The following is a 22025-nucleotide window of genomic DNA, read 5'->3' on the forward strand; positions in this document are numbered from 1 at the left end:
CTTAACACTTTCCAATCTGGACGCCTTTTATTTCTTTTTCTTCCCTACTTTTCCTGGCTAGATCTTCAAGTACAATATTGAATAGAAGTAGCAAGAGCAGACATTGTTTTTTTCCAGATCGTGGGTGCAGAGTATACAGACTGTCACTATTAAATAGGATCTTAGCTATTTTCTGGACCCACTGTTTCTGATAAGAAGCCTGCTTGTAATCTTATTGGGGTTACCTTGTATAATAGATGATCAGTCATTTTTCTCTTTGTTCTTTCAAGTTTTCTCTTGGGGTTTTAATATTTTTGATTATGATGTGCCTAGGTATCTATCTCTTTGTATTTTATCCTGCTTGGAGTCGGTTAAGCTTCTTGGACATGTAGATTAAAGTTTTTTTCATGAAATTTAGAATGTTTTTAGCTGTAACTTCCTTGGATTTTTTTCTCTGCTCCTCTCCCTGTCTCTGCTTCTTCTGCTACCCCCGTTACACATATGTTGGTGCACCTAATGGTGTCCCATATTTGTCTGATGCTCTGTTCATTTTTTCTTGATTCCTTTTACTGTCTGTTCTGCAAATTGCATAATCTGTATTGCCCTCTCTCCTGTTCACTGCTTCTTTCTTCTGCTAGCCCATATCTACTTTTAGCCCCTCTGGTTAATTTTTCATTTTGGTTATTGTACTGTGGATGAAAAACTAATCAGTCAATCTAAGAAAGAAATTGAAATTTTTATTCAAGCCAAATTTGAGGATTATAACCCAGGAAGAGCATCTCAGAAAGCTCTGAGAACTGCTCCACCCCTTAGAAGTCAAGGCACAGTTATATGTTTTTTGAGAAAGAGGGCTGTACATCAAATGGTGTATTATTGATGGTTTACATAATCCATATCTAAGCATCATCATGGTAGGTCATGTTACAAGATCAAGAAGGAATATTATCTTTTAAGGAGTTGTCTTGTTGATGCTGAAACCTGCACACCTGGTCTGGTTAGATTAGAACACAATCGCACCTCATATGGGATTCAAACCAAGCCAAAACTCAGATTCAGACTTGAACCCATGGGCTAGGACTCAAACCCACTGTCTTTTAATTAAAGTCACTCACCTCGTGTCAAGACTTACTGAAGCTCAGGTTCTTTATGTCTCAGCACAGAAGGAATTCAGCAAGAGTCAAAGCAATAGGCAAGAAGTAGACTTATTAATATAGGACTCTTGTGAGGGATACAAGTGGGCAGGCAAGGGGGCTCTGACCCAAGAAGGAAAGTAGGTTTATTTAGGGAGATACATACACAGTCCATAGACTCCATACACACTCCACATAGAGTGTGGTCCCAAAACATGGGGTGGTTAGTTTTAATGGGCTTGGTAATTTCATAGGCTAACAACTGGGAGGATTATTCCAACTCTTTGGGGAAGGAGTGGAATTTTCCAGGAATTGGGCCACCGCTTACTTTTTGCCCTTTCTTAATCAGCCTCAGAACTGTGATGGTGCCTGTGGGTGTGTCATTTAGCATGCTAATATATTACAATGAGCATATAATGAGGCTCAAGGTCTACTGGAAGTCAAATCTTCTGCCGTCTCCAGCCTAATTGGTTCTACTTTTTGTCCTATCCACAATGGCTGTATCATTCTTTTTTTTTTTTTTTTTTTTGGTTGTGTTGGGTCTTTGTTGCTGTGTGCGGGCTTTCTCTACTTGAGTCGAGTGGGGGCTACTCTTCATTGCGGTGCATGCGGGCTTCTCATTGTGGTGGCTTCTCTTGTTGTGGAGCACGGGCTCTAGGCATGTGGGCCACAGTAGTCGCAACACGCAGGCTCAGTAGTTGTGGCTCGCAGGCTCTAGAGTGCAGCCTCAGCAGCTGTGGCACCCAGGCCTAAGTTGCTCCACGGCATGTGGGATCTTCCCAGACCAGGGATTGAACCAGTGTCCCCAGCATTGACAGGGGGATTCCCAACCACTGCGCCACCAGGGAAGTCCCTGTTGTTCTTTTAAAGTTTGTGCCCTGCCCACTTCCCTCCTGTTTCAATGCTAGGAGAATGCTGCTCTTTATGGCTGAGCAGGTATTCCTGCTGATGGGAGAGGTTTGGTCAATGCATAACGCAGATACACAATGCAAAGTGCAGGGAGAGAGGAGGCCAAAGGACAGAGAAGAATTTTTATGTTTAAATTTTTCTTGTCTTGCCATGAAATATGAATTTTATTTCACAGTACTTTTCAGCTCCTGGAATTCCACTTGGTCCTTTTGTAACTTTACTTCTTTATTGATGACCTCTATTTTTGAGATACTCTTATCATACTTTCCCTTACGTCTATTTTTTTTAATTTAATTTAATTTATTTTTTTAAACAGCAGGTCTTTATTAGTCATCAATTTTATATACATCAGTATATACATGTCAATCCCAATCACCCAATTCATCACACCACCACCAATTTCCCCCCTTGGTGTCCATACGTTTGTTCTCTACATCTGTGTCTCAATTTCTGCCCTGCAAACCAGTTCATCTGTACCATTTTTCTACGTTCTACATACATCCTTTAATATACGATATTTGTTTTGCTCTTTCTGACTTACTTCACTCTGTATGACAGTCTCTAGATCCATCCACGTCTCGACAAATGACCCAATTTTGCTCCTTTTTATGGCTGAGTAATATTCCATTGCATATATATACCACTTCTTCTTTATCCATTCATCTGTCAATGGGCATTTAGGTTGCTTCCATGACCTGGCTATTGTAAATAATGCTGCAATGAACATTGGGGTGCATGTGTCTTTTTGAATTATGGTTTTCTCTGGGTATATGCCCAGCAGTGGGATTGCTGGATCATATGGTAATGCTATTTTTAGTTTTTTAAGGAACCTCTATACTGTTCTCCATAGTGGCTGTATCAATTTACATTCCCAACAACAGTGCAAGAGGGTTCCCTTTTCTCCACACCCTCTCCAGCATTTGTTGTTTGTAGATTTTCTGATGATGCCCATTATAACTGGTGTGAGGTGATACCTCACTGAAGTTTTGATTTGCATTTCTCTAATAATTAGTGATGTTGAGCAGCTTTTCATGTGCTTCTTGGCCATCTGTGTGTCTTCTTTGGAGAAATGTCTATTTAGGTCTTCTGCCCATTTTTGGACTGGGTTGTTTGTTTCTTTAATATTGAGCTGCATGAGCTGTTTATATATTTTGGAGATTAATCCTTTGTCTGTTGATTCATTTGCAAATATTTTCTCCCATTCTGAGGGTTGTCTTTTCGTCTTGTTTATGATTTCCTTTGCTGTGCAAAAGCTTTTAAGTTTCATTAGGTCCCATTTGTTTATTTTTCTTTTTATTTCCATTACTCTAGGAGGTGGATCAAAAAAGATCTTGCTGTGATTTATGTCAAAGACTGTTCTTCCTATGTTATCCTCTAAGAGTTTTATAGTGTCCAGTCTTACATTTAGGTCTTGAATCCATTTTGAGTTTATTTTTGTGTATGGTGTTAGGGAGTGTTCTACTTTCATTCTTTTACATGTAGCTGTCCAGTTTTCCCAGCACCACTTATTGAAGAGACTGTCTTTTCTCCACTGTATATCCTTGCCTCCTTTGTCATAGATTACTTGAGCATAGGTGCGAGGATTTATCTCTGGGCTTTCTATCTTCTTCCCTTGATCTATGTTTCTGTTTTTGTGCCAGTACCATATTGTCTTGATTACTGTAGCTTTGTAGTATAGTCTGAAGTCAGGGATTCTGATTCCTCCAGCTCCGTTTTTTTTCACTCAAGACTGCTTTGGCTATTCGAGGTCTTTTGTGTCTCCATACAAATTTTAAGATTTTTTGTTCTAGTTCCGTAAAACATGCCATTGGTAGTTGGATAGAGATTGCATTGAATCTGTAGATTGCTTTGAGTAATATAGTCATTTTCACAATATTGATTCTTCCAATCCAAGTACATGGTATATCTCTCCATCTGTTTGTGTCATCTTTAATTTCTTGCATCAGTGTCTTATACTTTTCTGCATACAGGTCTTTTGTCTCCCTAGGTAGGTTTATTCCTAGGCAATTTATTATTTTTGTTGCAATGGTAAATGAGAGTGTTTCCTTAATTTCTGTTTCAGATTGTTCATCATTAGTGTATAGGAATGCAAGAGATTTCTGTGCATTAATTTTGTATCCTGCAACTTTACCAAATTCATTGATTAGCTCTAGTAGTTTTCTGGTGGCATTTTTAGGATTCTCTATGTATAGCATCATGTCATCTGCGAACAGTGACAGTTTTACTTCTTCTTTTCCAATTTGTATGCTTTTTATTTCCTTTTCTTCTCTGACTGCTGTGGCTAGGACTTCCAAAACTATGTTGAAAAATAGTGGTGAGAGTGGACATCCTTGTCTTGTTCCTGATCGTAGAGGAAATGCTTTCAGTTTTTCACCATTGAGAATGATGTTTGCTGTGAGCTTGTCGTATATGGCCTTTATTATGTTGAGGTAGGTTCCCTCTACGCCCACTTTCTGGAGAGTTTTTCTCATAAATGGGTGTTGAATTTTGTCAAAAGCTTTTTCTGCATCTATTGAGATGATCATGTGGTTTTTATTCTTCAATTTGTTAATATGGTGTATCACATTGATTGATTTGTGTATATTGAAGAATCCTTGCATCCCTGGGATAAATCCCACTTGATCATGGTGTACGATCCTTTTAATGTGTTGTTGGATTCTGTTTACTAGTATTTTGTTGAGGAATTTTGCATGTATATTCATCAGTGACATTGTTCTGTAATTTTCTTTTTTCGTAGTATCTTTGCCTGGTTTTGGTATCAGGGTGATGGTGGCCTCATAGAATGAGTTTGGGAGTGTTCCTCCCTCTGCAATTTTTTGGAAGAGTTTGAGAAGGATGGGTGTTAGATCTTCTTTAGATGTTTGATACAATTCACCTGTGAAGCCATCTGGTCCTGGACTTATGTTTGTTGGAACATTTTTAATCACAGTTTCAATTTCATTATTTGTGATTGGTCTGTTCATATTTTCTAGTTCTTCCTGTTTCAGACTTGGAAGGTTATACCTTTCTAAGAATTTGTCCATTTCTTCCAGGTTGTCCATTTTATTGGCATAGAGTTGCTTGTAGTAGTCTCTTAGGATGCTTTGTATTTCTGCGGTGTCTGTTGTAACTTCCCCTTTTTCATTTCTAATTTTATTGATTTGAGTCCTCTCCCTCTTTTTCTTGATGAGTCTGGCTAATGGTTTATCAATTTAGTTTATCTTCTCAAAGAACCAGCTTTTAGTTTTATTGATCTTTGCTACTGTTTTCTTGGGTTCTATTTCATTTATTTCTGCTCTGATCTTTATGATTTCTTTCCTTCTGCTAACTTTGGGTTTTGTTTGTTCTTCTTTCTCCAGTTCCTTTAGGTGTAAGGTTAGATTGTTTACTTGAGATTTTTCTTGTTTCTTGAGGTAGGCTTGTATAGCTATAAACTTCCCTCTTAGAACTGCTTTTGCTGCGTCCCATAGGTTTTGGATCGTCGTGTTTTCATTGTCATTTGTCTCTAGGTATTTTTTGATTTCCTCTTTGATTTCTTCAGCGATCTCTTGGTTATTTAGTAACATATTGTTTAGCCTCCATGTGTTTGTGTTTTTTACGTTTTTTCCCCTGTAATTCATTTCTAATCTCATAGGGTTGTGGTCAGAAAAGATGCTTGATATGATTTCAATTTTCTTAAATTTACTGAGGCTTGATTTGTGACCCAAGTTGTGATCTGTCCTGGAGAATGTTCTGTGTGCACTTGAGAAGAAAGTGTAATCTGCTGTTTTTAGGTAGAATGTCCTAAAAATATCAATTAAATCTATCTGGTCTATTGTGTCATTTAAAGCTTCTGTTTCCTTATTTATTTTCATTTTGGATGATCTGTCTATTGGTGTAAGTGAGGTGTTAAAATCCCCCACTATTATTTTGTTACTGTCAATTTCCTCTTTTATAGCTGTTAGCAGTTGCCTTATGTATTGAGGTGCTCCTATGTTGGGTGCATATATATTTATAATTGTTATATCTTCTTCTTGGATTGATCCCTTGATCATTATGTAGTGTCCTTCCTTGTCTCTTTATTTTAAAGTCTATTTTATCTGATGTGAGTATTGCTACTCCAGCTTTCTTTTGATTTCCATTTGTATGGAATATCTTTTTCCATCCCCTCACTTTCAGTCTGTATGTGTCCCTAGGTCTGAAGTGGGTCTCTTGTAGACAGCACATAGATGGGTCTTGTTATTGTATCCATTCAGCAAGCCTCTGTCTTTTGGTTGGAGCATTTAATCCATTCACGTTTAAGGTAATTATCGATATGTATGTTCCTATTACCATTTTCTTAATTGTTCTGGGTTTGTTTTTGTAGGTCCTTTTCTTCTCTTGTGTTTCCCACTTAGAGAAGTTCCTTTAGCATTTGTTGTAGGGCTGGTTTGGTGGTGCCGAATTCTGTTAGCTTTTGCTTGTCTGTAAAGCTTTTGATGTCTCCATCGAATCTGAATGAGATCCTTGCCAGGTAGAGTAATATTGGTTGTAGGTTCTTCCCTTTCATCACTTTAAGTACATCCTGCCACTCCCTTCTGGCTTGTAGAGTTTCTGCTGAGAAATCAGCTGTTAACCTTATGGGAGTTCCCTTGTATATTATTTGTCATTTTTCCCTTGCTGCTTTCAATAATTTTTCTTTGTCTTTAATTTTTGCCAGTTTGATTACTATGTGTCTCAGCGTGTTTGTCTTTGGGTTTATCCTGTATGGGCCCCTCTGTGCTTCCTGGACTTGGGAAGGAAGATGGTCCTAGGCCGTCTTCATTTCTTTTCATTCTTTTTTCTTTATTCTGTTCCACAGCAGTGAATTCCAGCATTCTGTTTTCCAGGTCACTTACCCGTTCTTCTGCCTCAATTATTCTGCTATTGATTCCTTCTAGTGTAGTTTTCATTTCAGTTATTGTATTGTTCATCTCTGTTTGTTTGTTCTTTAATTCTTCTATGTCTTTGTTAAACATTTCTTGCCTTTTCTCCATCTTTGCCTCCGTTCTTTTTCCGAGGTCCTGGATCATCTTCACTATCATTATTCTGAATTCTTTTTCTGGAAGGTTGCCTATCTCCACTTCATTTAGTTGTTTTTCTGGGGTTTTATCTTGTTCCTTCATCTGGTACATAGCCCTCTGCCTTTTCATCTTGTATATCTTTCTGTGAATGTGTTTTTTATTCCACAGGCTGTAGGGTTGTAGTCTTCTTGCTTCTGCTGTCTGCCCTCTGGTGAATGAGGCTATCTCAGAGGCTCGTGCAAGTTTCCTGATGGGAGGGACTGGTGGTGGGTAGAGCTGACTGTTGCTCTGGTGGGCAGAGCTCAGTAAAACTTTAATCCACTGACTGCTGATGGGTGGGGCTGAGTTCCCTCCCTGTTGGTTGTTTGGCCTGAGGCAACCCAACACTGAAGCCCCCCTGGGCTCCTTGGTGGGGCCAATGGCGGACTCTGGGAGGGCTCACCCCAAGGAGTACTTCCCAGAACTTCTGCTGCCAGTGTCCCCGTACCCACAGTGAGCCACAGCCACCTCCCGCCTCTGCAGGAGACCCTCCAACACTAGCAGGTAGGTCTGGTTCAGTCTCCCCTGGGGTCACTGCTCCTTCCCCTGGATCCCGATGCGCACACTACTTTTTGTGTGCCCTCCAAGGGTGGAGTCTCTTTTTCCCCCAGTCCTGTCGAAGTCCTGCAATCAAATCCCACTAGCCTTCAAAGTCTGATTCTCTAGGAATTTCTCCTCCCGTTGCCAGACCCCCAGGTTGGCAACCTGACGTGGGGCTCAGAACCTTCACTCCAGTGGGTGGACTTCTGTGGTATAAGTGTTCTCCAGTCTGTGAGTCACCTACCCAGCAGTTATGGGATTTGATTTTACTGTGACTGCGCCCCTCCTACCGTCTCATTTTGGCTTCTCCGTTGTCTTTGGATGTGGGTTGTCTCTTCTGGTGAGTTCCAGTGTCTTCCTGTCGATGATTGTCCAGCAGCTAGTTGTGATTCTGGTGTTCTCGCCAGAGGAAGTGAGAGAACGTCCTTCTACTCCGCCATCTTGGTTCAGTTCTGGAGGTCAGAGTTCCTAAATTCGAGGTGTTGTTAGGGCTACATTCCTCCCGGAGGCTCTAGGGGAGAATCAGTTTCCTTGCTTTTTCTGGTTTCTAGTGGCCACCTATATCCCTTGGCTTGTGGCCCCTTTTTCTATCTTCAAAGCCAGAAGCATAGCGTCTTCCAATCTCTTTATCTTTGCTCGTGTCATCACATCACTTTTTCCTCTCTTACGTCTTTATACATGATTTCTTACTTCTTTGAACAAATTTAATAGCTGTTTTTGAAACCGTACACCTCAGACTGGAACTCAAGTCCAGCTGAAACCCAGATTGGGACTTAAACCCACTGTCTTTTAATTGAAATCACACACCTGGTCTCAGGACTTAATGAAGCTCTAGTTCTTTATGTCTCATCACAGAAAGAATTCAGTGAGAGACAAAGTGATAGGTAAAAAGTGGATTTATTTAGAGAGATACACATTCCATAGACAGAATGCACTCTGTCTCAAAAGGTGAGAGTGGCCCTGGGAGAAATACACTTCACAGACAGAGTGTGGACCAGCTCAGAAGGCGAGAGGCCCTGAAATATGCGGTATTTAGTTTTATGGGCTGGGTAATTTTGTAGACTAATGAGTGGGAAGATTATTCCAACTATTTTGGAGAAGGGGCAAGGATTTCCAGGATTTGGCTACCACCTACTTTTTGGCCTTCTATGTTTAGCCTCGGAACTGTCATGGTGCCTATGGGTGTGTCATTTAGCTTATGCTAATATATTAAAATGAGCATATAATGAGGCTCCAGGTCTCTTGGAAGTTGAATCTTCTGCCATCTTGGACCTAGTTGGTTCTAACCAGTTTATGTCTTATCCTCAACTGGTGTCATTCTTTTAAAGATTGTACCCTGCCCCCTTCCTTCCTGTTTCTCTTTGAAGTCTTTATCTGTTAGGTCCCACATTTGGGCCCTCTAACAGTTTCTGTTTCCTGTTCTGCCTGCTCCTGCCATGTATGGGTCACATTTTCTTGTTTCTCTGCATATTTCACTGAACATTTTAGATAATATATTATAGCAACTCTAGATATTGATCTGCCCATTTTTGTTTTCATTTGCTTGTTTATTTGTTTAGTGACTTGACTGGACTAATTTAGTCATATCTATTTCCACCTGATGTCCTTCTTCAAAGGGTTCAGGCTTGGGCATGAGCACAGTCACCCTGGAATGACCTTGCTTTTATCCAGGCTCTCTTTGTTTCTTTCCCTGATCTCCTGGTTTAATTTCTGGCTGGTCTGCCTGTATTGATACCATACCTAGCTTAACCGGTACTAATTTTTTACAGTACCCTGGTGCATAATTTTTTCCAGTTAACCAATTAAAGTCTTATTCAATTAAAGTCAGGCCCCTTTTTCAATTAAAATATGGGGTGGTCTTTTTTTTAATATATATTTATTTATTTATGGCTGTGTTGGGTCTTCATTTCTGTGCGAGGGCTTTCTCTAGTTGCGGCAAGCGGGGGCCACTCTTCATCGCGGAGCGCGGGCCTCTCACTATCGCGGCCTCTCTTGTTGTGGAGCACAGGCTCCAGACGCACAGGCTCAGTAGTTGTGGCTCACGGGCCTAGTTGCTCCGCGGCATGTGGGATCTTCCCAGACCAGGGCTCGAACCCGTGTCCCCTGCATTGGCAGGCAGATTCTCAACCACTGCACCACCAGGGAAGCCCGGGGTGGTCTTTTTTAAAATTTTTTTTTAAATTGAAGAATAGTTGATTTACAGTGTTTCAGGTATAAGTATGGTGTAGTCTTTGAGAGCAGTCTTTGTGGCTTGCTCTGACCCTAGAAGGATTCTTCTTAGCTGTTTCTCTCTGTTTTGCTTGTTGCTATCTTGGAGATACCAGCCGCCTCTTAATTGCTCATAAAGCCCTTATTCTTTAACTTCTTGACTTTCTGTCCAAGTAAATCAGTCCCCTTAAGGAGAGCTATTAAACTCTCTGTTCTTTGTACTCCCCCTCAAGAGCTGGGGGTGGATCAGAAGCCCACTTCTCTTGGAGTGACTGACACTCGATCTTCTATGAGCAGGGTGCTGGGGAGGTTATATCCCTTGGTATTATCTGCTTGTCTTTCCCAGTGTGGAACCCCCACTCTAACAGTAAGCTGTGGAGTGGGCAATTGGGGCCCAGTATGCTTGGTCTGCCACACTGGGGTAAAGCTTCCACCCTAAGAATGGGGTCTCGGTGGTAGAAGAGAGCCCCAGACCTATTAGTCATGCGTTCCCAGAATAGAGATTCTGTAACATGGGGCTGGAGGAGATGAGACAAGCTGATAGCCTACACCTCATGAGGAGAAACCACTGCCGTAGACTGGGAACTGGAGGGAGAGAGAGCCCCATGTTCTTGGCCACACTGTCCTGGAGTAGAGCTTCTTTTTGTCACACTGCGCTGGGGTTCAAGGAGGGAGCAAGTCATGGATCAAGTGCCAGACTCTTGGTGTTCTTACAGTGATTTATTGGACTTTCTTGAACAAATGTTTCGCCATTTCCTGTATGCCCTTACGCAATTCCCAGAGACTTTAAAGTGTTGTTTTAAAAAATAATTTTCAGTAGTTACAGTTGCTTTGTTGAGGACAAGGTCTACCAAGCTCCTAGTGCTACTATTCTGGAAGTGCTTCTCTATTTTTTAAAAAAGTGAAATATACCTAATAGAGAAGAACATGCATACAACATACATGAACAGTTTGACAAATTGTAAAATCAGTACAGTACCTGTGTGACTCTCACCAGGTTAAATTAGAGAATGTTATTAATTTCCCAGAAATCCCCTACATATTCCTCAAATTGCTTTCTCCATTTAACAAAATATTGTAGCTATTGTTCCTTGTCAAGCCATGAAGAATTTTTAAACCTTTTTAGTAAAAGTATGACATACATTCACTCATTAGCATACAGAACATCCTGCCCCAATTTTCCATTCTTTCCTTCAGATCTAGTCTTAGAAATGGAGTCATTGGGTCAGGAAAGGCATATATATTATTATACTGCCCCTGATAAATGTTGAATCAATTTGTGCCCTTATCAGCAGTGTATGAACGTGCCCATTTTCTTCCATCTTTAGTAACTCTGGGCATCATCCATAGTACTTACTATTTTGTGATCTTGGCCAACTCAGTTACCCTCTCTGTGCTGCAGTTCTCTTATATGTAAAATGGATTTTTAAAATAGTTCCTACATCACAGAATCCTTTGGAGGACTAAATGAGTGCTTAGTTGGGCAATTGGCATAGAGAACTTACCACAGAAGTATTTGTCATTTTTACTTTTGGTCTTTACCAATGAGTTAAATGAAGAACAACATTTTATTATTTATTTATTTGTATTGCTTTGAGTATTAGTGAGGTTGAGAATCTTTACATGTGCTTCATGGCTATTTGTATTTCCCATTTCGTGAACCACCTAGTTATGTCCACTGCCCATTTTTCAGTTGGGGGTTGCTTGCCTTTTACAGTTATTGAACTACAGGAGTTCTTTGTGTATTGAGTACATTGTCCCTATACCTTTGATATACATTACTTTTTTATTTTTATTTCTTTATTTAAATTTTTGGCCACACTGCCTGTCATGCGGGATCTCCCCAACCAGGGACCGAACCCACGCCCCCTGCAGTGGAAGCCAGAGTCTTAACCACTGGAGTACCAGGGAAGTCCCTATATTACTCTTCTTTTTTTAATTTATTTTAGCTGCATTGGGTCTTCGTTGCTGCACGTGGGCTTTCTCTAGTTGTGATGAGTGGGGCCTATTCTTCGTTGCGGTATGTGAGCTTCTCACTGCGGTGGCTTCTCTTGTTGTGGAGCACGGACTCTAGGCACGCGGGCTTCAGTAGTTGTGGCACGTGGGCTCAGTAGTTGTGGCTCGCGTGCTCTAGAGCACAGCCTCAGTAGTTGTGGTGCACGGGCTTAGTTGCTCCGCGGCATGTGGGATCTTCCCAGACCAAGGCTCGAACCCGTGTCCCCTGCACTGGCAGGCGGATTCTTAACCACTGTGCCACCAGGAAAGTCCCCCTACATTACTTTTTTAAAACACGAATTTTGTCATGTCACATAACCTTCTCATGACTCTCTCATCACATGCAGCAGAAAGTCCTAAGCCTTGAATTCCTCGCTACCCGTGACCAAGCCACTGCACATCACTCCAGATTCACTTCCTGCCATCTTTTAGAAAGCTTTTTAAATCTTCAGCCCCTCTTAGAAGTGGTATCATGTACAACTAATCCCTTTCTGTCTTCTCAGCCACCCCTTCCCACAGCCCTGTTTGTCTGCAGCCATAACCACACTGGTAACCATGGGTTTTTCCCATAATCCCATATGAGTACCTTGAAGGAAGGGCATGTAACAGAGTAGGTGCTCAATTAATGTTTATTCAATGAACAAAAGAATAAATGGTTGAATTTGCAAAACTTTCATATTCTTCCTTCATTGTATGGCAAGCAAATACTTTTCTCAATGCTTGTATAGAAAAAATTTCCTGATTTTGTTTTCAGAATGAAGGAAAGAGGAAAAAAAGTGTCTTTTCTCCCATTACATTTTCACCACAAAGTTTTGCATCAGGACTTGGCATGAGCTCTGTGGCACATGTCAGGAGTGAGTCAGAGACCAGGTGTGAACCAACCCAGAAGGCAAGACCCTCAGGGACCTCTGGCCCTAGCCTGTGTAAGCCTGTATTGTGCACACTATCTCAGGTGGCTGCTTCAGTAAATGGGTATCACTTCAGCCATGGACAGTTCACCTCCCAGGCAATGTTCATATCATTAGTAATAAGATATAATATTGTGAACCCTCTGATATGATGTGATGAGAAGGGCACATTACCTTTGTGTCATTCTTGCCAGGAACCCATAACCTCAGCCTAATTGTAAGAACTCATCAGAGAAGCCCAAACTGAGGGACATTCTACAAAATAACTGAACTGTACTTTTCAAAAATGTTAAGGTCATGAAAGACAAGGAAAGAACAGGAATTTTCACAGATTGGAGGAGACTTAAAAAGGCATTACCGGGGCTTCCCTGGTGGCGCAGTGGTTAGGAGTCGTACTGCCAATGCAGGGGACACGGGTTTGATCCCTGGCCCGGGAAGATCCCACATGCCGCAGAGCAACTAAGCCCGTGCGCCACAACTACTGAGCCTGCGCTCCTGCGCTCCAGAGCCCACGAGCCACAACTACTGAGCCTGCGTGCCACAACTACTGAAGCCCACACGCCAAGAGCCCGTGCTCCACAACAAGAGAAGCCTGCGCACCTCAACGAAGAGTAGCCCCCGCTCGCCACAACCAGAGAAAAGCCCGTGCGTAGCAACAAAGACCCAAAGCAGCCAAAAATAAATAAAATAAAATAAAATAAAAATTTTTAAAAAGGCATTAGCATTATATGCAAAGTATGATCCCAGATTGAATCCTGGAACAGAAAATTATCATTTAGTTAATTGTATTGCATCAATGTTAATTTCCTGATTATGATAATTATACTATTGTTATATAAAATGTTTAGGGGGGATCTAGATATACAGGGACTCTCTATACTATTTTTTCAACATTTCTTTTAGTCTAAAAGTATTTCAAAATAAAAATTTAAAGTTTTTTTTGTTGTTGTATATTTTGAAAACCAAAATGGCTTCTCCCTTGAGATACCAGGGCCCATCCCAGGATGCCCAGGGCTTGTAAGCCTCAAAACATGGCCACAAAATTGATTGAATATTGGGCTTCCTGTTTTCAAGAGCAACCTCTGACCCACGATACTATTCTACTTTCCAAACATTGTGACTCTGTCCCCATTTCATTTAATTATATGTATAGCTTCACATTTAAAGGCTCTAGTATATTCATTCCACCCAAACCATGTGCTATAATTCATTTAGCCCATCCCCTTTTGTTGTTCATTTAAGTGGTCTTCAAGCTTTTGTTACAATAAATAATACTCTGATGAATCTCATATAAAAATAGTTTTGCACATTTTGGATGATTTCCTTGGGATGAATTTTTAGCAGATTTGTAGTATTCTTTCTTGTGACTATTTGTTTAAGTATCACTCTTCTACTTCACAAACTCTAAAGGTCCTACTCAGAGGCGTCTGTCTCATTAATCTTCTGAGGGCTTAGGACCTGGCTCTCACAACATATTTAAAGTTGGTAGGAACTATTTTTTTTTTAAATCTGTTTTGAGTGTCACTGTTCCCCACTAGACTTGGGGCCTCTAGAGAGGAGGCCAGACTATTTTATTAATACAGTTGACCCTTGAACAATGTAGGCATTAGGGGCACTGACCCAGCGCAGTCTAAAATCCCTATATAACTTTTTTTTTTTTGGCTGTGTTGGGTCTTCGTTGGTGTGCACAGGCTTTCTCTAGTTGCGGCCAGTGGGGGCTACTCTTCATTGCAGTGAGTGCTTTTCATTACGGTGGCTTCTCTTGTTGCAGGGCACTGGCTCTAGGCACGCAGGCTTCAGTAGTTGTGGCACGTGGGCTCTGTAGTTGTGGCTCGCGGGCTCTAGAGTGCAGGCTCAATAGTTGTGGCGCTTGGGCTTAGTTGCTCCGCGGCATGTGGGGTCTTCACGGACCAGGGCTTGAACCCGTGTCCCCTGCATTGGCAGGTGGATTCTTTTTTTTTTGAATTTTATTTTTTTATACATCAGGTTCTTATTACCCATTTTATACATATTAGTGTATATATGTCGTTCCCAATCTCCCAATTCATCACAACACACACACCCCCAGGTGGATTCTTAACCACTAGGCCACCAGGGAAGTCCCTAAAATCCCCGTATAATTTTACAGTCTGCTCTCCATGTTCTGCATCCTCGTATTCAACCAATCTTGCATCATGTAGTACTGTAGTAGGTTGTTTAGTGAAAAATATCCACGTATAAGTGGACCCTCGCAGTTCAAACCCGTGTTATCTAAAGGTCAACTGTATTTGAATCTAGAGTTTGTCCACTATTAAATCTGTCATCTTGTAGGTACCACTTACATGTCTATTATTTATTATTGTACACAACTGGCACTCACAGATTTTTTTCTCTTTTTTTTTAATAAATCTATTTAATTTTATTTATTTATTTTTGGCTGCGTTGGGTCTTTGTTGCTGCACGCGGGCTTTTCTCTGGTTGTTGCAAGCGGGGGGCGGGGGTGGCTACTCTTCGTTGTGGTAAGTGGGCTTCTCATTGTGGTGGCTTCTCTTGTTGGGAGCATGGGCTCTAGGTGAGTGGGCTCAGTAGTTGTGTCTCAAGGGCTGTAGAGCGCAAGCTCAGTAGCTGTGGCGCACAGGCTTAGTTGCTCCGCGGCATGTGGAATCTTCCCGGACCAGGGCTCGAACCCGTGTCTCTTGCGTTGGCAGGCGGATTCTTAACCACTGCACCACTAGGGAAGCCCAGATTTTTTTTTTAATGATTTATTTTACCTACATTTCCCACACCAGTAGGGCACAGTAACGCGCACACAGTAGGCGACCAATAAACGCCTACACGAAGGAGTGACGACTTGGCAAGAAGGAAGCCACCTTCTACCACGCCTACCTTCCCCAAGAACTACATTTCCCTGTACGCCACGCGCTCTTGTGAAGTAAAAAGAGCGGCAATTACTTCCTACTGCCCCTATCCGCCTTCGCCTGGCGGTGCCACAGTGTTTCCTGGGAAAGGTAGTTGTAGCGCTGGTGGTCAAGCCCCAGCACAGCGAGCGCAAACTAAACTTCCCAGCAAGCAGCGCGCCGGCCTGGGACGAGGGGAAGATGGCGGACGCCAAAGATGGTGTTTTGTGGCCTGCGGGAGCCTCCAGTGCCCCAATTTCATTCACCTTCAGTCGCACGTCCGCCCGGAGATGGCTGGCGGGAGACGCGGCTCCGGAGAAGGATTTCTTGAAGACCGAGAAACGGAGGGAGCTGCAGAGGTGAAGCGCTGGGTGTTTCATCCCTTGGAAAGCGGTGCGGTGGGTGCCTGCGGGAGGGTGGAATCTTGAGTTGATTTTCTTGGTGACAGTGGCCTGGGAAGTCTGAAGCACAGCCGGAGAAGATCCGTGGAGGTCAGAAGGCGGGAGTTAGTGGGGGAGGTGGGGAAATTGGACCTGTTGGCCGAGGGGATTGAGAGGAGAGGATGTATTCCTGAGAGGGTGTGTCTTTAGGACTTGGGGACCCTGAGGAGCGTGCGTTCTGAAAGAAGGAAAGGAGGGGAGAATGACAGGACTCCTAGTGTCCCAGGTGAAGCGTTGGGGCTTCTCCCATACGGGGAGCAGGATGGAGTGGCAGATTCAGGTTGGGGGAGGCTATCGTCAGCTTAATTAGGAAAGGAAAGTCTGAGGGAGGGACTTCCAGAAGAGAATCAACCATCTAGGAGGCTGGTGTGGAGCCCGGAGCTGGGGAGAGTCTGGGCTGAAGATGGTGATTTTTAGGTCATAGTGGAAACCACAGAAGTGGGTCTTGAGATGAACAGAGGGTCCAGAACTGAGGACTGATTCTTCGAAGGCACTGACATTTAAGAGTTGGGGGTGGGGGAGAGAATCCAAAGAAAGCACCACCAGAGGTATAACAGGAGAGCCAGACAGGAGAAGGGAGGGTGTAGTCAATGGGGCTGGGGGTGTGTTTGGCTCTTGTGTTTCTTCTGAATGAAGGGTTGTGGCTCAGAACTCACTGATTGTGCTACTCTCCCAACTTCACCCCTCTGTGTCCACATCAGTGTGCAGCCCTCAGAAGCCCCTAAGGAACTTGTCATCCCTTTGATCCAGCATGGCCATCTCAGGCAGCCACCGACCCAGGCCCCTGGGCCATCCACACATACTGAGGTCTTGGTGGATGGGATGCTGTCCCAGGCTGTGAAGGAGCTCATTGAGGGTGAGTGCTCCCTCCTTTGCCTTGCCCTAGTGAAGGAAGAAGGGGAGGAAAATGGAAGGATAGGGTGGAACCTCATTGCTCCCTCCCATTCTTCTTTAGAATCCACGAAGTCTCTGGAGGAGAGAGAGAATGCGGGTGTCGACCCCACGCTCGCTATCCCCATGATCCAGAAAGGATGCACCCCCAACGGGGAAGGGGCAGACAGCGAACCCCGGGCTGAGACAGTGAGCTGGCCCCTGGCCTCCCTCCTTCTCCAGTCTCTCACTGCCCTGTCTGCTAGGACTTGTGTCCCTGCACACAGCAGGCAAAGTCTGTGTGTGTACTAAAGGCCTGCTGCCTCGCCCTGCCTCCTTCCATCCTTTTTGGAAGCATTAACAAATGAATCCAGATATTGAGGTGTGAAAAGATACTTGGATTCTGGGATTATCTGAAGGAGCTGAGCAAAGGGAACAGGAAATATAAAGATCCTGAGGGTAGACTCTGCCTGGAGTGTTTGAGGAACATCAAGGAGACCAACGTAGCTGGAGTGGAATGAGTGACAGGGAAGAGTAGTAGGTTAGGTCAGAAGTGGGCCATGGTGAGGACTTTGGCTTTTACTCTGAGTGAGGTGAGAGCCATGGGAGGGCTCTGAGCAGAGAAGGGACAAGACTTATGATTTGACAGGCTCTCTCTTGCTGCTACAAGCAGAACAGACTAGTAAGCAGAGGTGGAGGCAAGGAGAGCAGCAGTCCAGGCTAGAGGTGATGGAGACTCAGATCAGAGTGGTAGGAGTGAGGCCGGGAAGACAGGTAGGGTTTAGTGAGAGGGAAGAGGAGGGTGAGTGCTCCTAATGGCAGCAACCACCCAGACAGTGGCGTGGTGGCAGAAAATCAGTGTGGTGTGTGTCCATCAGTGACAATCTGTGGTGTGTCTAGAGCGAATATAAAGAATTGAGGGAGTGATGATGGGAGGTGATAACAGGAGAGGTGAGGGGTGTGTCCACAGAAGTAACCAAGTCTGTCTTTCATACCCATGGACCCTACTTTTCACCTCTTCGTTCACAATTTTTTGGCAATGCTTGTTTGGGTCCTAGTTCTCCTATAGCCCCAAACCAGAGAGACTCTTTCGACTGAACGGTTCTCATCAGCCTTCAGACATCCTCTGGTATCTTTCATCTTAAAAAGACCTTCACTTCACTCTCCATCCTGTTCCAGCTTTGGCCTCCTTTCTCTAATTTTCCCTCTTCTCAGAGCCTTCTGCATCTCAGTTGATCACAGTTCCATCCATCCTTCCTCTCCAAAATACAACCAGAATCTGACCACTTCTCACCATCACCACTACCACTTCTCTGGTCTGAGCCACCAGCATTTCTCATCTGGACTATTGCAGTAACTTCCTCACTGGTCCCCTTGTGGCTGCCACCCTATCGTGGCTCCTGCCCAGGTCTCCTGATTAATCCCTTACCACCCCTCTTTGCCTCCACATCTGTTTCAGTCAGATTGACTTTTATAATGCTCTCCACACATAGCAGATCTTGTCCTGCCTCAGGGCCTTGCTCTTACTGTTCTGTCTGGAGGACTCTTATCTTCAGGGTTCCCTCTGTCTCTCCTCTGGTCTCTGCTCAAATATGAACTCAGTGACACTCCTTTCTTCAGCCCTCTGCATCCCCTTAACCTGCTTTATTTTTCTTCATATGACTTATCACTACCTGGCATATCATGTTTTATGAATTTTATTTATTCTGTCTCCACAACTAGAATGTAAGCCACACAAAGGGCAGGAGTTTTTGTCTATTTTGTTCACTGTTTTATCCCCAGCACCTAGAACGGTAGCTGGCACAGAATAGGTGCTTTATAAAGATTTGTCCAAGGGCTGAACATGGAGGAATAAAGTGAGGGATGGCAAGAGGAAATAAAAATTCACCCTTGAGCTGACTGGAAAAGAAGTCTCGAAGGTCACCCAGTGGGTCATAGCAAGTACACTTCAGAGGGCCCACTGTAAGCCAAGCCTGACCGTCCTTCCTCTGCCTGAACCCATAGGTGCCGGAGGAGGCCGATTATGAGGCAGTCCCTGTAGAGGCCTATGGGCTGGCCATGCTGCGGGGCATGGGCTGGAAACCTGGCGAGGGCATCGGCCGTACCTTCAATCAGTGAGTTTCTAGGGTAGGGGCAGGGGACAGCAGACGGGCCAGGGAACAGACCCCCATGGTTACCGCCCACCTAGAACCATCCAGGCAGGGAGAGGGCACATTACCACCCTACGTATTTCAGTAGCCCCTTCCACTACTCTTTAAGCCTCCTATTTGCCCTTTGAAACTCCATTAAGAGATCCTATTCTGTAAAGATTGCCTCTCTGGGCATCAGCTTCCTCATCTGAAAAATGGGGATAATAACAGTACTGACTTCCCAGGGCTGTTGTGAGAGTTAAGTGAAATGATACACATAAAGCACTTACAGTAGGCCCTGGCCCCAGGTAAGCATAGGCTAAGCACTTGCTATTATCATGATCATACAGATTACAATCCGTTCTCCACAGTTCCAAACTCTAAAGAATTCTGAAAACCAAACTTTTTTTTTTCCATAAACTATTTGGCAGCCAAATGTGAACTGAATTGACATTGAGCTTTTTACAATCTGTTTCTCTTGCTTGGTATGAATAGTCATGGTTTCCCATGTAGAAAAATTAGTATATTTTGTTATTGGGATCTGCCTCATATCCCACTGTAAATACTGTGTCATAGATGTTATACACTGTAGGTTATTAGGTTGAACCAAATAAAATTGCCATTTCTGCAGGTCAGAAATAGTCCCTAATATGAGATTGGGAAGGATACTCTCAAATATATTGATAGGTTGGGATTTGGGTGGTGGTTGGGGGTAGGGGTGGGGAACGGAGCGCTGAAGACTGATGCATCCCCCCAGCAAGCCCATATTCTGTGTTCCCTGCAGAGTGGTGAAGCCCCGTGTCAACTCACTGAGGCCCAAGGGGTTAGGGCTGGGCGCCAACCTGACTGAGTTCCAGGCCCTGGCCCCCACTGGCCCCCACCACCTGCTGAGGCCAGATGAGGAGCAAGAGAAGGATAAGGAAGACCAGCCTCAAGGACTGGTGCCTGGAGGAGCTGTGATGGTTCTTTCTGGCCCTCACCGAGGCCTCTATGGGAAGGTAAGGAACCAAGATGTGCCTGGAGCCCAAGACAGGCAGCAGGGAAAATTGACATGAGGGTCAGAGGGAGGCAGAATTGGGTTTGGGGTATAAAGGCTGGAAGTCCTTGTCTTTCAGGACTGCCTGGCCTGCCGCTTCATTCAGTAACTCAGGACTGCTTGCTGGGCCTTTCAGAGCCTCAGTTTTCAACTAAAAGGGAGAGAATGCCATATGCCACAAGTCCCTGAGGATTACATACTTAAAGTGTATCCAAGCCCCACAGTCTGCCGGGAGAGGCACAGGGGTCAGGCCTATTAGAAGTAAGGGTGGACAGCGTGGTCCTAGGAACGTGGGTCAGGTCCACTCACTTCTTCCCCCCCAACACTTTAGGTGGAAGGCCTCGACCCTGACAATGCTCGGGCCATGGTCCGTCTGGCTGTGGGGAGCCGCGTGGTGACTGTTAGTGAGTACTGCCTGCGGCCTGTCTCCCAGCAGGAGTTTGACAAGAACTCCTTGGATCTGAGTGAGTGAGCCTCTTAACCTAGCTGGGGGAGTTGGAGAAGTATTCCTGGGGCGGGGGTTAAATCTGCAGAGGGGCAGGACAGTGGTCTGCCTGGCAAGAGTGACTTCTGGTCACAGTTAAGAGGTGAGAATGAACATAGTGGTTTGTTCAGTTCGATTGAAGAGAGGTTGATCTAGTACCCTTGGGTCTTTAGCCTCTTTCTGAGGAAGAAGGAACAAGTGTGGAAACCAGTTCCTACCCTTGGGATGTCTTTGTCTCTTTGGGGTGGTGAACCTCTCTTTTGCTAGGGACTGACAGCAGCTAGGACTAGGGCATGATGGGGAGGAAGGCATTCTAGGCACGTCAGTAGGATGGATCCGTTTGGCACATAGGAGATGGGAGCTGACAGCCCTCCAGGAGTCCCTAGCCCACCCTAGGCAGCTGACTCAGGTAAGCACTGACAGGACAGGCTAGGGTGGTTGAGCAAGGCTTCCTGAAGGAGGCTGAGACAGTTGAAAGGAAGGGGAGAGCATTCTAATAGCCCAGACAAAGGCTTGATGGTGAGACGGGCACTTTGGCAGTTGGGAGGTGGCCTGGTGGCCTGAGGCTGAGGTGTAGCCTGGAAGGGAAGAGAGGGAGACATTGAGTTTGTTTCCTGGTTCTCCCCACACCCCCTTGAACAGGCCAGGTGAGCAAAACTTCCCCAAGGCAACAGAATGGAACAACCTCATCATGGAAGGCCCTTCAGGATCAGGACCTCCACGTCCGGCAGGAGGACTCAGCGAGGAAGCGGAAACACCATCCAGACCGGTGGGACCCTGAGCATCTCAGATGGAGGTAGGGGTCAGGGCTGTGGGGAGGCTCCAGCAGTCAGAGAAGGCTTCTAGGGCAAGGCACGTGCCTAGAAGGAACTAGGAATGGCATTATGAGTGGGTTTTAAGACATCGGCAAAGGTGGGATGACCAGAATGTGCCTCTGATAAAGAACTAAGCCTGGTGTTGGCCCCGCTCCACAGACAGGATGAGCCTGCAGCCAAGAGTGAGAAAGCAGCTCCCAGGAGTCAGCACTGGCTGCACAGGGACCTGCGTGTGCGGTTTGTGGACAAGCTGCACAAGGGTGGCCAGTATTACAACACCAAGGTGGGAGCCCTGCACCTGGGTCCGCTTCCTCCCCAGGGACTGGGCCCACTTAGCTCTCTAACATTCTCATATCCCCTGGCCCTTTCCCCAGATGACAATCGAAGATGTCCTGAGCCCAGATACCTGTGTGTGTCGGACAGATGAAGGCCAGGTCCTGGAAGGTGAGTCTGAGGGATGGCCATTGGGTTGTTATCATCCTGGAGGCTGATTGAGAGGGCTGTCTTGGGCCAAGAGCCTGGCCAAAGGCGGGAGGTTGGACAGAGTTAGGTTTTTTGCAAGACCCAGCATCCTCTAACAGATCATTAGACGCTTCCATGATGGTGAATATCTGAGCCCCACTTTCCTCTTCTGCAAAATTAGCATGGAGATAACCTATTTCTCCCT

The 22025-nt window shown here is 44.5% G+C and overlaps 1 protein-coding gene across 1 annotated transcript in view; it reads left to right on the forward strand.

The window, feature by feature from the left end:
• The window catches only part of GPKOW (G-patch domain and KOW motifs), a 31562-nt gene that overhangs the window by 8722 nt on the left and 815 nt on the right, over positions 1-22025 (forward strand). The window contains exons 4-12 of the mRNA XM_089904932.1: positions 15857-15943; positions 16726-16880; positions 16980-17104; positions 18899-19008; positions 19808-20021; positions 20391-20523; positions 21186-21339; positions 21518-21641; positions 21733-21802. Coding sequence (XP_089761058.1) covers positions 15857-15943; positions 16726-16880; positions 16980-17104; positions 18899-19008; positions 19808-20021; positions 20391-20523; positions 21186-21339; positions 21518-21641; positions 21733-21802 — 1172 coding nt within the window. The remainder of the gene's footprint in view (positions 1-15856; positions 15944-16725; positions 16881-16979; positions 17105-18898; positions 19009-19807; positions 20022-20390; positions 20524-21185; positions 21340-21517; positions 21642-21732; positions 21803-22025) is intronic.

The sequence above is a fragment of the Delphinapterus leucas genome, chromosome X (genome assembly GCF_059928025.1).
Source record: "Delphinapterus leucas isolate spDelLeu-1000000601 "Yukka" chromosome X, BTC_Dleu_Yukka2, whole genome shotgun sequence".
NCBI classification, from domain to species: Eukaryota; Metazoa; Chordata; class Mammalia; order Artiodactyla; family Monodontidae; genus Delphinapterus; species Delphinapterus leucas.